The following is a 14,767-nucleotide window of genomic DNA, read 5'->3' as shown; positions in this document are numbered from 1 at the left end:
CTTCTCTCTTATAAGTGGGATCTCAGAAGGGGAATAACCCAGCAAATATCACATAAAGGCCAAGTTAGGGCTAGACTTAGGACTTACGATTTGGAAGACCAATAGATATTGCTGTGAACAGACAATGAAGTGAAAGCCTTAAGTCTCTGCTTCCTGGGGCTAAAGCCTAGAACAACAGATAGAGCATTTGCCTTACATGCTATAAACCCAGCTTTAATACCTGTAACATCATATAGATCCCTGAGTCCCACCAGAAGTGATACCTAAGCACTTCCAAGTGTGACCCTAAAACAAAAAGAACATGTATATATTATATTCATTGCCTTTTTGCCCCCCTAAATAATGCATATATTTTTTATGACCAAAGCTAAAATGTTGAACTCTTTGTCATTATCTGTTTGCATGGATAATTTAATGTGAAGCTTTATTTTTTTCTTTGCCCCTTGGGGCCCAGGTCGGCTGGCCGAAGGGTCACACAGGTGATACGGAACTTCCTTCATGCACAAGGGGTGCAGCCTCCTGTGGAACTCTTCGTGGACTGGCTGTCTGTGGGCCATGTGGATGAGTTCCTGAGCTTTGTTCCTGCCCCTGATGGGCAAGTAAGGATCTGGGGACAGGACTATCCCCGGGTTGTTGGAGGATCTTGGAGGGGTGACCTCCAGAGGGCTGTGTAGGACCTGGGAGCTCAACCAAGGCTATTCTCTCCACACAGGGCTTCCGAATGCTTCTCGCCAGCCCTAGCTCCTGTTTTAAACTGTTCCAGGAGAAGCAGAAATGGGGTCATGGCAAGGCCCTCCTGTTCCAAGGGCTTGTTGGTGGGTACCAGATTGTATTCCTTTTCTGAGCTTTCTAGCTGCTTTCACCCATACCAGGACACAATGTAGTCTGAGAGAGGGAATTTTTTGTTTTCTTTTGATGTGGGGGAGTCACACCTGGTTGTATGCAGGGGTTACTCCTAATGTATGCACTCAGAAATTGCTCCTAGCAGCTCAGGGGATCTATATGGGATGCTGGGTCTGCCCTGGGTCTGCTGTGTGCAAGGCAAATACCCTACTCCTGTGCTCTTGCTCTAGCCCCCTGATAGAGGAATTCTTAAGCAAGGACTGATCCCTCCTTCCTGTCCCCACTAGCCATGCTCCTTAGCAAATGCTGCTCAGGGCTGGAAGAGGGCAGGCAGGAACTACAGGAGTAGAGGGTAAACTTGGGGTGGGCAAAACAGAGCCACTTGATGGGAATAGGTCTGGTACAGTGGCCCCAAGCCCAATGCTGGAGTATTTATGTCCTGTGCCCCATCTTGAAAATATTTGATTCCCCTGCTTCATGTCCTATGTAATTCCTAAACACAGCCAGTCCCCAAGCACTGGTGGAGTGTCACCTCACCAAAACATTCTCAAATCCAAATTTTATGTAGCAGGCAGGAGTAATGCCCCCTTTCTCTTAGTGCCAGAAGTCATCCCTGAGGACAGAGTCAAGAGTAAACTCTGAGCACTACCAGATGTGACCCCAAAACAAACAAACAAAACACACAGAAAGAAAAAGAAAGAGGCCAGAGAGTTGATGCCAGAGCAAAAACTAAACTTGTGACCTTGACCTCAGCACAGTTTCTTCCCAGAGCAGGGGGTCTTCCTGCTGCTTTATTTCACCTCTCTCCTTGTCTGTCGCTCTTAAAGAAAAAGCACTTAAAGAAAAAGCCCTTTGCTCCCACTTCCTGGCCTATAACCCATGCCTGGTATTTCTGTTTCACAGGCAGTGCGCCGGTCAACACTGTCTCCATTAACCAGGTTCTAGCTGACAAAAACTTCATCAAATACAATAAGTTTGTACAGGTACGTGGGCCGTGGCTATGAAAGGAGGTGACCATGACCAGGGTCAGACACAGGGATGGATCTGAAGCTTATGGGCCATGAAAATTCAGACCAGAACAGGCTGATCCCCTAGAGAACAGAGCGACCATTAACCTACTTTGGCCCAAGAGAAATGAGAGAAGGAGTGACGTTCAGGGAAGAGAAGCAGACAGAGGGAGGCACTCAGGTCTCATCTCTGAGGGGACACAGGGGCCCTAAGTGGGTGCAGAGAAGATCAGAGTCTAAAACACTGTGAGGTGAGGAGAGAGTGGAGATAGAGTCCCTCCCAGTGGTATCCACCAACTAGTCTGACCAATATTCAGGTCTCGTACAGTACTGCTGGGACTCAGAGTCACTCTGACAATACCCAGGGTGCCATACAGTACAGGAATCTGTCCAAGAAATAAGTGAAAGAAAGAAATAAGTGAAAGAAAGGGTATGAGTGGTGACAATAGGTGCCAGTGAGAGAGTGAAGGACCTTCACTCAAGGTCTGTACAATGGGAGAAGAATTAACAAAAGGTATATTGACAGAACCTGTAAAGGATTTGAGAAAATCAGTAAGAGTCCATGTAGTATTCCTTGGCCTGGATGAGGAACTCAGGCATCCCCACAGCCCATAAGAATGAGGGAAAGGAGATACGATAGAATCTAGATGTGTCAACCTGGAAGAAAGTGGGGAGACAGAAGTTGCAACTTTCCTGGACAACCCATGGTTACCTGCCATCTCACCAGCATTCATATGTTGCCAATGTGTCCATTGGTTGTCTCAACCCAATCAAGTATGCACAGAAGCCCTAACTAAATTCCACAATTCAGCAGCTCCCCAAGGCACAGAACAGAGAAGAAGATATTGGTAAGGCCCACGGAACAAACCTTATTCAGCCCAGGCATCTATAAAAAGCAAATGCCAAGCTGAGTTTGATATGCTGGCATTTTGCTACAGACCAGGCCCATGCAAATGCAAGGAGGAACAGGAAGGAGCATTTCCTGGAGCCAAAAGCAGGCAGAAAGACTATGGTGCATTTTTGCCCATTTCCCTCTATGCTGGGTAAGGCAGGTGCAGCAAAACCATGACAGTATCCAAAGTCTGTGTTGATTGCCAGAGGAGATCTCTATCTCCCAGGAAGGCACCTGTGTTTCCTGACCAAATCCTGCCATTGGCTTCAGAGAGTTTCAGAGACAGAGACAGACAGCTGGGGCCCTTTGTCAATCTCTCCTTGTAAAGGGGGCGATCAGCTAGCATTGAGGAGACCCACATTTAACCAGGCAGGGGACATGGCCATCTGCCAGGTTTGGACAGGAGACTGGTTTGGTCAGAGACGATCAGATTTGTCTTGGATCTGAAATATTGGAAGCTAGAAATATGGGAATCATTCATATGCTCCAAACTGCAAGTGAAGGAGAAGCCTTAGGGAGTAAAGAATATAGAGCAGAGGCCCTCAGACTTATTGTGTGCTGCCCCTTTTCATATAGAAAAAAAGTATTCAGGTCCCCCCAATCTAACATCTTGAAGTGAATAAACAGAACACACACACACACACACACACACACATACACACACACAACTATATCTGAGTCAATTGCAGTCTCCATGTCTGGTTCCAATGCTCGCTGAGGCAATGTTATCATACAATTTGAGAACACTGCTCTAGAGGGAAGAATAAGTGAAAGAAAGAAATTTCTGGAACACACTTCTCTGAGTCCAGCTGGTGGGACTGTGTGGCAAGCATGGTTTTGGGGGGGCATTTGGATGAAGAAGAGGTAGAGGAAGCTTGTGAAGGGAGCTGTACTTGTAGTACTACTACTACTTGTAGTACTCTAGTATTTGTGTACATTGCTTCTCTTTCACTGGGCATGGCCCCTTGTATTTCCCCCAATATACACCAGCAAGGTCATCCCAAGTTTACCTCTCTGTTCCCCAGAGCTGTATCGACTGGAACCGGGAGGTGCTGAAGCGGGAGCTGGGCCTGACAGAGCGGGACATCATCGACATCCCCCAGCTCTTCAGGACTGAGAGGAAAAAGGCCATGGCCTTCTTCCCTGATTTGGTAAGCTCCCAAGCCCCCCATCCCCAGGACTGCAGGGTCAGCAAATTGAGCTGTATGCCTCAGCTCCCCAGATGGGCCAGAAATGTGTTTGCTGCCCTGACTGTGCAGAGTTCCGCAGCACCACCATACAGTTTTCTGGTTGGTTGACCACTGAATTCACCCCAGAGTGTTTATTGGCCAAATCCCTGAGGGGCCATCTGGGAAGGAACCTGACTCCCTCCCTAAGGGCTCCCGTTGCTATTGGTGGCGTAAAACAAAAAATGGCATGAAGTTATGTGGACATAGCGTAAAGCAGTACTTTCTAGTTCAGATGTCATTTCCGGCCTCATCCAGCAGCTATTCATCCTCCCCTATAATTTTCAGGGTACTCAGTGGGAGTATCCAGAGATGGATAAGGCTTCCTACTGCACTCAAGGAATTTCCCATTTTATCTGGTGTGGAAGAAACTCCTTTCGCCTCTCTGACGATGTGTCCCCCACAGTCTAGGCTGTGTGATCAAATGGTGTGACATCTTAGAGGTGGATCAGGGCAATGCAGGGAGGAGAGGGACTTCCAGGAAGCCTTCATGAAAGGAATGACCACTGAAGCTTCTAAACCTTAAACTTGCCTCTGGACTTAGACTTGAACTTGATCTGAAACTGAGCCTCTAGCTCCTCCCCACCCTCTCCTCTCCACCTTCAAATCTCCCCAGGAAGTCAGCTTATCTATCAACAGAGCCCAGCAGGAAAATATCCACACCCCCATTGCTTCAGCCCCTTTTCCTTCTTCTTTCTGCAAACCTTTTGCCCTTCTCAATTTCCTTACCTGCCACGCCTTTCCACTCCCTTTCCTTCCTGCATCTTTAATATGCAATGACATATGCATCCCCTTAGCAGTTTATGCATGTGTCAGGGCCCAGTGTTTGTAGGACATAGAAGCCACCCAGACCACCTTCCTCCTGAGCAGGGACTTTAGTCTCTGAATGAAAGCAAAGGGCAGGGGAAATGCAATGAGGTGATAGGAGACCTGGGGCCCTCTACACACAACTTTTCCAGGCTAGAAAAAAGACAACCCCATGGACCAGTCAGTGGTACTGGGGTACTGGGGTGAGTACATTGATGAGGAAGCACCACTCCTGACCCTATCCTGTCCCTCACAGGTGAACATGCTAGTGCTTGGCCAATACCTGGGTATCCCCAAGCCCTTTGGACCTATCATCAATGGCCGCTGCTGCCTAGAAGAGAAGGTGCGGGCTCTGTTGGAGCCACTGGGTCTGCATTGTACCTTCATCGACGATTTCACCCCATACCACATGCTGCACGGGGAGGTGCACTGTGGCACCAACGTTCGTCGGCAGCCCTTCTCCTTCAAGTGGTGGCATATGGAGCCTTGACCACTCTTCCCTCTCTCCTCGCCCCAATGGCAGAACATCAACCCTGGTGATGGACACAGAGATGGACCCCAGAATAATAAGCCTCAGTAGAGCCCCAGGTTGAAACCCTGAGGATGACCAGCCCCTAAGAAGCCTATCCCCTATGGATATCCTGGACCCCATTTGGTTCTCAGACTGGCCTCCATTCAGCCTCCCAAGAAGGACCTCATTATTTGTGGCTTCAACATGACAACTTCCCCTTCAATCTCCTAAATCTTCCACTTAGGTTGGATTCGCATTTGGATCTAGAAGCTTCTGAGCAGCTCAGCCTATATGCCCTGACAGTGGATTATTAAGCTTTGATCTCATCATCTCTTGTTTGGTGGGGTGAAAGGCCTAAAGGCTGATATCTCCTCCACAGAAAAGAAATCTATGTATCCCCACAAAGAAGTACTGGGGATCACAGAGAATATGACAGAGGTTAGCATCACAACGGCCATGCTTCCTGCCAAGATGTGCACTCTGTCCTTCATCTCACTGCTTGCATTTTCATGGAGCTGGTGCTTCTATGTGCATGTTGAAAAGATTTCTGTCCCTTAAGCTTCTCTGAACCACTTCACCTGCCATTCATACATTTATTCTTGTCTGCCTCTCGGAACCTCTGAAATTTCTTGGAGAGGAAAGCATCAGGATTTTTGGAGTTTGGGGAACTATGGGGTAAGAGTAGATGATATTCTTTCTAAGGCACAGAGGATGTCCCCACTCCTGGGCTTCTGGAATAATCAATCCCAGGCTGCCATTCTACTCAACATTTCCTCATCCTGTTTTTGCTCCAGCAAGCAGGGCTGAGATGGGAGAGAACCACAGCCATTGCTCACAGCTGGCAACGCTGGGAATGAACACTGAGTGCAATGGATTTGGTGTGTGTAGGGGGGGGAGAGAATGACGTCTCCAAGAGTGTGTCAGCTATGTAAGTGTTCTGATTGGTCCCTACTGTGTTTCCATTACTGCTTAATAAAGATCTAGAGACACAAATGGTGGAATTCTCATTTGGGAGCTTCTTTGGGTTCCCCACATGACTTAAAAAACTGATGAGGGACTAGGGAGATAGTTTAGGTAGTGAATAAAGCACAGTCAAGTAAATGCAAGGCCTTGAGTTTGCATCATGTGGATCCTGAGCACAAGGTATTGTTCTGGCAACTGTCAAATTCCACCGAGGATGGACATGGTGAAACACTGAGCAGTAGCAGGATAAGTGGAGAAATGATGCCAGGCTTCTGAGCAATGCTGGTAGTGACCTCTAAAAAAATTAAAGAAGAGATTTTATGCTGAAGAATTTGAATCTAATTATACCCAGTTGTCCTAACTTGGACACGGAAGCTGTTCCCGAAACTGCCATGATGTGAACTCATAAAAGCATGTTCTGGGGTCAAAGCCAGTCTGCTAGGACCAAGTGAGCAAGACAGGCTGAAGAGCTGAACTGTGGCCAGAGGTTACACTGTGAATGTGGCAATGGGGAAGCCAGTGTGTAGATAGTGGGGTGCTAGTTGCATGTCCTTCAGCACACCCCTTCCTGTTTTGACTAGGTCATGAGTGGCCCTGGGGCAAGCTCACTAGGAGTCCCAGGAAATCACTTCCAATCTTTACATCCTCTTTGCCCTATCTTTCTTGAGGTAAAGAACACAGAGCAAAACGAGCTGGCCTTGGGGGTAGGTGCTTCTGGGAGGTTAGAAAAAAGGCAAAAAGTCCTCAGAAGGATCCCTCCTCTCCCAGGATCCCATAGAGTAACTGTAATGGAGACCACAGCTCTCCCAGGATGAAATTTTGAAAGACTGAGTCTCTAGTGAGACAAATTAAGTGACTGAGAAAGTCATATATACTTAAATATAAATATACATACCATATTTTCTGGCGTATAAGACGACCCCCTAATTTTGCACTTAAAACATAGGTTTAGGCCTATGTTCGCTGTATCAGACAGAACGTCCCTGTGCTGCATGTGCTGCATGTGTTCCTGTGCTCATGTACCACAGTGAGCCAATCACAACAAGCAAAGGTTCAAAGGTTATACTGTAATAGACTTCCTCTCTGACTCTGGCCAATCTGAGCAGGCTTTTTACAGTGTAGATTCAGGTCCAAAACATTGTTTAATTTGCATGCATAAAAAGCCTGCTTGGTGGGGGCCGGGCGGTGGCGCAAGAGGTAAGGTGCCTGCCTTGCCTGCGCTAGCCTTGGACGGACCACAGTTCGATCCCCCGGCGTCCCATATGGTCCCCCAAGCCAGGAGCAACTTCTGAGCGCATAGCCAGGAGTAACCCCTGAGCATTACCGGGTGTGGCCCAAAAACCAAAAAAAAAAAAAAAAAAAAAAAGCCTGCTTGGATTGGCTGAGTTAGAGAGGCGGTCCGAGCAGCCTGGCAGTGATTGGTGCAGGATCGAGTTGGAAAATTCGTTTTGTGGCACTATTCAGACAATTTTGGTTTAGCGGCATATTGAAACATTTTTCGGGATATACTCGGCGTATAAAATGACTCCCGATTTTCGCTTGACTTTTTTTTTTGTTTCAAAAGTCGTCTTATATGCCAGAAAATACGGTATATAGATAGATAGATTGAGTAAAACTGTGTGGTTAAGGAAGAGTACAGACTTGATGGAGTCTGTGAGAAGGAGATAAGGAATAGGAAAGAGTAGATTTATCATCTAATAAAGGACACATGTAAACTCTACAACTAACACAAATTTTTATCTGTACTGCAGGGTTAACCCTAACCCTAACACTAATCCTAACCCCTAACCCTAACCCTAACACTAACCTTAACCCCTAAACTTAATTCTAACACTAACCCAAAAACTCCTAATCCTAATCCTAACACTCACCTCTAACCCCTAGCAATAATCCTAACACTAACCTGAAGCCAAACCCAAACTCTAAAGGCAGCCCTATCTAACCCAAAACAGAACCCTAATACTAGTGATAACCCTATCTTTCCTCTAACCTCAATCCTAATCTCAAACCTAACCCTATGCTTACCCTAATCCTAACGCTAAATCTAACTTTACCCTAGCTCTGAAAAAGGAAGGATGGACTGGAGAGATAGTATAGTAGGCAGTGCTTGCCTTGCACACAGTTGACCCATGTTTGATACCCAACATCCCATATGGTCCCCCAAGCACTTCCAGGAGTGATCCCTAGGCACAAAATCGGGAGTAAACCCTGAGCATTGCTAGATGTGACCCTCATAAAAGAAAGGACATAAAAGAAAGGACAGTGGAGAGCTGTAAGATAAAGAAGAGTGTTTATACCCAAAGTTGGGATATACAGAATACGTACAATAAAAATCATGCTTTCAAGGGTTTGTACTGGGGAAGATGATTCTAGAAAACAAGCCCCCTGCCCCTGAACAAATAAACAAGAAGCAAAACTTCTTGGAGATCCAGAGGTGCTATTCAGGAGGGAGGGGAAGGAGGCTATTCCTGGCTCAGCTGTGTAGGACATAGGTGGGGGCTTCTCTGGCCCAAATGGAAAATTAAGATCTGTCTTTCTTGTTGGCATCTACAAGCTCTGGGACCACCTGATATAGACCTTATTCAAATCAGCGATCTCTGACTGGAGGGTGTGAGTCTGGTCCCTGCTGCTTCTCTGTGTGGCTCAGTGGCTGGAACTCTAGAGGCAAAAAAATCAGGAAGGCATGCTGGACACATGCTAAGGAGGAGATAACAACCGCAGTGCCCAGGAAATCCAGGACACAGTTATTGCCATGAAGTTTGGAGCAGTTTTTCAGTTGGGTAAACTCTGGGGCTACTGTCCCAAAAGTGATTGATTTGGGATTATTTGTTTGGTTGTGTTTGGTTGGTTGGTTTTGACTTTGATTTTGTACCATGCCCAGCCATGTTCAGGTCTCACTCCTGGCTCTGCACTCAGGAATCCCTCCTGACAGGCTCTGGGGACCATATGGGATGCCTGGGATAGAACCCTGGTTAGCTGTATGTAAGGTAAGTGCACTACCCATAGTTCTATTGCCCTGGCCCAAAGAAGTGACTTAAGTTAAGACACAGCCTTATCCAACTTTTAAGAGTGTGGCAGAGATGCAAGCAAACCTCAGTGGGGAAGAGGATTGAGTGGGGTTTTATTTCCCTCTGGCTTTTGTTTTTGAGGCAGCCTGATGGAGAAAGGCAGGATTGGGTATCTGAACAGCTAACAGAAGTTGAGAAGTAAAAACAAATTAAGCCTATCAGAGTTTGGGCATGTCCCCAACAGCACTACTATTAGAGTTCGAAAAAAAATGACCACGGATGTGCACAGTTCCTGTTTACCAAAGAGACAGATGCCTCCCACTACCTCAAACTCAGAAGAGAAAGTGGGCCAGGAGGGCCCAGAAGCACAATAGAATGGGCATGCTGAAGGGCTGAGTTTAATTCTCAGAACCATATGGTACCCCTGAGTAAGGTACCAGGAATAAGCCCCTACCCCATCCCCACCTCAAGCACAGAGCTAGGAGTAGCTCCTGAGCACTTTCAGGATATGGTGCATTAAAGAGAAGATGGAAGGAAGGAAGGAAGGAAGGAAGGAAGGAAGGAAGGAAGGAAGGAAGGAAGGAAGGAAGGAAGGAAGGAAGGAAGGAAGGAAGGAAGGAAGGAAGGAAGGAAGGAAGGAAGGAAGGAAGGAAGGAAGGAAGGAAGCCAACATAAAAATAAAATTAAATTAAAAAGAGAATGGGCACAGAAAAATGTCTGACAAGGCAACAACCACCCCCCAGAACTCAGCATTTAGCTCCTTGTTCATCTTTTCCCCTTTTAGGAGGGATCTTTGGTCAGCCTTGGTCTTCCTGCTGTGAACTTACAGCCTCACCACCGCAGCGCGCGCACACACACACACACACACACACACACACACACACACACACACACACACACCATTATGTCCTCTCTGTGGGTCCCTTGTCCCAATCCCCAGCCTGTTAGATTGCAGGAGAGTCTTGTAAAGTTCCTAGGAAGGGAATGGATGGTCCAGAGCTTCAGGAGCAAAAAGAAGATAAAAAGAGCCCTCTTGGTAGCTGGTGAAGGGGAGAGAAGGCATTTCCCCTCTCCCTGTTGGTAGGATGAAGCAGTTGCCAGTGTGCCAATGTGGACGCACAAGTGGAAGTTGATCCATTATTCATGCAGAGAATTGTGCAACTGCACAATCCTCAGCCCCACTTCCACTAGCGTCCCCCAGCAGACTCTTGATGGACCCTGTGTTAGGTTACACCTTTTTTCTTTTTACTTAAAACAAAGATCATCTCTGGTTCCTTTGTATATTTGTTTACAACTTGGATTTACCCCAAAACAGAGATTGTCTTACTTGTAAACCTGGGTGGGACTGGCTCAGGATTAGCTTGAGCTATCTGTCCTTATACCAGTGTTTCTCAATTATTTTCTGTCATGCCCCCCTAGGAAGAAGAAAACATTTTCCTCGCCCTCCACACGACTGTAAATAGTATCTTTATTTAAAAAAATTGAATCTGCAACACAAAAATATATAAAATAATTTGAGCTGATTTTTTAAATCAGAGGTGATGTCTGGATTAATGGCTACAATGAGCATGTTTTGCAATGCATAGCTTTTCGAAGAGGGGTTGGAAGCAGGACACAGCAACTCTCAGCTCCAGAGACATACAGAGACATACACACGGGGCTTAGCTTGTTATGACAGTGTTTACCAAGATCAAATGCGCCCCCCTTTACGGAGCCGCGCTCCCCACTATTTGAGAAGCACTGCCTTACACTGTTCTTACTGCCCCCATCCAGGGGTTGTCTCTGTACTCAATAAAAAATGGCAAATCTGGGGCCGGGCGGTGGCACTAGAGGTAAGGTGTCTGCTTTGCCAGTGCTAGCCTAGGACGGACCAAGGTTTGATCCCCCGGTGTCCCATATGGTCCCCCAAGCCAGGAGCGACTTCTGAGTGCATAGCCAGGAGTAACCCCTGAGCATTACCGTGTGTGGCCCAAAAACAAGCACAAAAAAAATGGCAGATCTGGCAGGCCACTTGGAGGAGATACAAGGTAGAAGATTGCCAGACTATATGTATTTCACCCTCAGCTTGGTTTGGACCATTTCATGTGTGACCCTTTTCAGACTCATTCACCTGGGGTTAGAGATATGGTGCATGGGGTGATTTTGGGAGAATCTGAGAGGTTGATAGAGCTTGAAGAGTTCAGAATACAAACTCTGGCTGGGGCTAGTTGCTTCCTAACTTGGCCGCTTGCCAGTTGTGTGACTTGGGGCAGGCTACTAAAAGTCTCTGAACATTCCTTTCCTTGCAATAAAACAGAGCTAACACCTTTCTCCCTCAGGCTGGTGCTGTAAGGGTGACGAGGTGTCATGCTCGATTGCATGATGAAAGGGGACAAACTTGAAGCCACTTGCCCAACTAAGTTAAGGAGACAGTTCCGTTGAACTGTAACACCTGTATTTTTCTACACTGCCAGCTGAAGGATCCCTTGCCTGCTTTTTCCTCATGATGAACTTTTTTTTTGAATAAGTGCAAATGACAGCTAAGAGCTGATTGAGACAATGGAACAACCACAAGCAGACTTACCCCATTTATTAGTCACCCTGTTTATTAGCCAGCCCACTAAAACCTGACATTGAAACCAGCAAACTTTCCAGAGACCCAGGTTGGAGAAAAGCTGGGGATCCTTATTCCCCAACCCCAAGTCTGTCTTCTGGTATTGGGCACCAAAGCTGGATGTTCTGTTCCTCAGATCTCCTGATGAAGTTGGTGGTAAGGATTCAAGGTGTTTGTTGATTGGATGTTGGGGCAAGAGATGGTCCTAGGGTTCTTCGAAAGGAAGCTGTTGGGAAATCCCAAGGAATTCCATTGGTTCTGGATATCCTGGTTGCACACTAAGAAGTGTAGATGAAAAGAAATCATCCCCTGTAACTGGGAAGCACTGCAGACTTTGAAGCGCTAAGGTCAACATTAAAGACAGCTCCTCAGACATTTTTGAACCCTTATTGGCTTTTAAATGCGTCTCAGCATCCTGAGAAACTGCATCTGAGTGTTAATTATCTTAATCTGAAACATCTCAATCACAGAAATTACAGCCGCTTGGGGCACTTCCCAGGCTCAGGCAGGTGGGGACCTGTTTAGGGCTGGGCAGAGCATGGCCCCAAATGAGCTTGATGTGAAGAACTGCCCAAAAGACACAGGACAGCACATCCTACCAACTACCTCTCTCTCCCCCTCCCTCCTCTCTCCCTCTTTTTCTCTTCATCCCTCCCTCCTTCCCTCCCTCCCTCCCTCCTTCCCTCCCTCCCTCCTTCCCTCCCTTCTTCCCTCCCTCCCTCCCTCCCTCCCTCCCTCCCTCCCTCCCTCCCTCCCTCCCTCCCTTCCTTCCTTCCTTCCTTCCTTCCTTCCTTCCTTCCTTCCTTCCTTCCTTCCTTCCTTCCTTCCTTCCTTCCTTCCTTCCTTCCTTCTCCTCACCTCCCCTGCCCTTCCTTTTGTTCCCCTTTTATTTCCCAGGGCCTCACATATGCATAACAACTTCTTTAGTTAATGAGTTGTATTCTTGGCCCTTTGTGAACCAACCACACCTGACTCTGTGACTTGTCCTAAATCTTGTCTCAGAGGCCTCTCCTGGCCATGTTCAGGGAACCATGCAAGCACTCAGTCCCTTGGGCTATATCCCCACTCCAACCTCCATTTAAATGAAATGTTTTCAACACATTCCTTAAGGATCACTTATAACAAACAAACAAACAAACAAACAACAGGGCTAAAGAATGAGGTTGATTTCATTCAATCCCTGGCACCACATGGTCCCCTGAGCACTGCAGTGATCACTGAGAAGGGCCTAGTACAAAGGATAAAGCACTTGCCTTGCATAAAATGGACCAAGGTTTGATTGTTACACTGATTATTGACACCAAGATTCTATTATGTTCCCTGAGCACAGAGTCAAGTAAGCCCTGAACACTGCTGTGAATGACGCCCAAATATCTTATTTATTAAAAAAGAAATAATAGAGAAAAATAATGCAAGAAAGAAAATCTAGGAAAGAGCTTTCTAAAGTGGGTGATACCAACCTATGGGGGTACTGAAACTATCCAGAAGGGGGGTTGTTTTCTGTTTTCTTAAAGTTAGGTTTCTAGGGTGCTGTTCCTTTTTTATTTCATAAGGAACAAATTTGAGACTCTTTGACTAGGAAATAGAGGCCACAGGCAAGAACCAACATGTCTGTGACCAAAAAGACTATCCTTGCTGAATGGGTTAAGCTCAAAATGAAGACCTGGGCTTTCCATCAGCCCATACAAGGACACCAGCATCATTGTGACGGAAAGCCCATGACCCCAGGTGGCTGGAATGGTAGCACACAGGCTTCAAATACAAAAGTCTCTGCTTTACTCCTGGCACCACATGCTCCTCGCAGCACTGTTAAAAATGACCTTGGGAGCCCCCATGCACTGAAGGAAGGGCACTGCAAAAGCTATCTAGCTGTCACGGAGAGAAGGAAGGAGACATGGCAAATGGGACCCAAGAGAGAATCTATACAAAAGGACAAGTGGTCAGCGTCCTCCACTTCCTGCTTCTCCTATCCTCCCAGGATAGGGGGTATGGGATATCCCTTTCCATTCTGGGAACTGTGGGATAACAAAACCTCAACCCAACTCCCAAAGAAGTCCCATTCCATGGGAGCACATAGCCTGAACACTAGACCACATCCAGAGGTGGAGCTTCTGGGGGACTGGCCAATCCAGGGTCGGGATTGAACCCAGGACCTTGTTCAGGGGAGGTTCCTGTCCTACCTTTTGAGCCACACCCAGACTTACAGATAATCAAGTATACGGTGGGTGCTCACCCTTTACTTTCTGTTCTCCCAACACAAACCAGCAGGCTTAGTGCCTTATTAGGGCTCAGCACCTCATTATTTAGCTTTTTGATCCTCGAGTGTGTGTGTGTGTGTGTGTGTGTGTGTGTGTGTGTGTGTGAGTGTGTGTGCGCGCGCGCTTACAGGTACATTTAGCCCCACTGCCCTGCAGCTCAATGGTAGAAGCTGCGGATAGAACAGAGAATAGAGCAGGTATGGACTGTGCTTGAAGAAGTGTCTATATTTGTGGGAGAAATAAAGAGTCTGGCATGACAAGCATAATGAGAAGGACCTAAAACAACCACATTTTAATACATTATCTCAGCTAAGTACGTTGCTTGACAAGAATAAGATAGCCTGAGAAATGGACCCAGAAAAACATCCTAAGCAAAATTTTCTGCAAACCATATTCAAGAAGGATACAATACCAGTTCATACTAAATGGGATTATGGGGCCAGAAAGATAGTACAATGAGTAGGGTGCTTGCCTGGGGCACAGCCAACCTGGGTTTGATCCCCAGCATCCTTAAGAGTCACCCAACTACATCTGGAATGTAGGTTCTTTCTTTTTTTTTTTTTTTTTTTTTTGTGGTTTTTGGGTCACACCCGGCAGTGCTCAGGGGTTACTCCTGGCTCCATGCTCAGAAATTGCTCCTGGCAGGCACGGGGGGACCA

At 46.8% G+C, this 14,767-nt stretch overlaps 2 protein-coding genes across 3 annotated transcripts in view; one reads left to right on the top strand and one right to left on the bottom strand.

The window, feature by feature from the left end:
• PADI3 (peptidyl arginine deiminase 3) overlaps positions 1-5,265 on the top strand; it is a 28,383-nt gene extending 23,118 nt beyond the window's left edge. The window contains exons 12-16 of the mRNA XM_049772024.1: positions 455-599; positions 713-815; positions 1,747-1,826; positions 3,768-3,893; positions 5,032-5,265. Coding sequence (XP_049627981.1) covers positions 455-599; positions 713-815; positions 1,747-1,826; positions 3,768-3,893; positions 5,032-5,265 — 688 coding nt within the window. The remainder of the gene's footprint in view (positions 1-454; positions 600-712; positions 816-1,746; positions 1,827-3,767; positions 3,894-5,031) is intronic.
• PADI2 (peptidyl arginine deiminase 2) overlaps positions 1-14,767 on the bottom strand; it is a 651,199-nt gene that overhangs the window by 221,890 nt on the left and 414,542 nt on the right. The window lies entirely within an intron of this gene.

The sequence above is a fragment of the Suncus etruscus genome, chromosome 4, assembly GCF_024139225.1.
Source record: "Suncus etruscus isolate mSunEtr1 chromosome 4, mSunEtr1.pri.cur, whole genome shotgun sequence".
Taxonomy (NCBI): domain Eukaryota; kingdom Metazoa; phylum Chordata; class Mammalia; order Eulipotyphla; family Soricidae; genus Suncus; species Suncus etruscus.
Note: the sequence above shows the minus strand (reverse complement) of the source record. Positions and strands in the feature narration are given on the sequence as shown.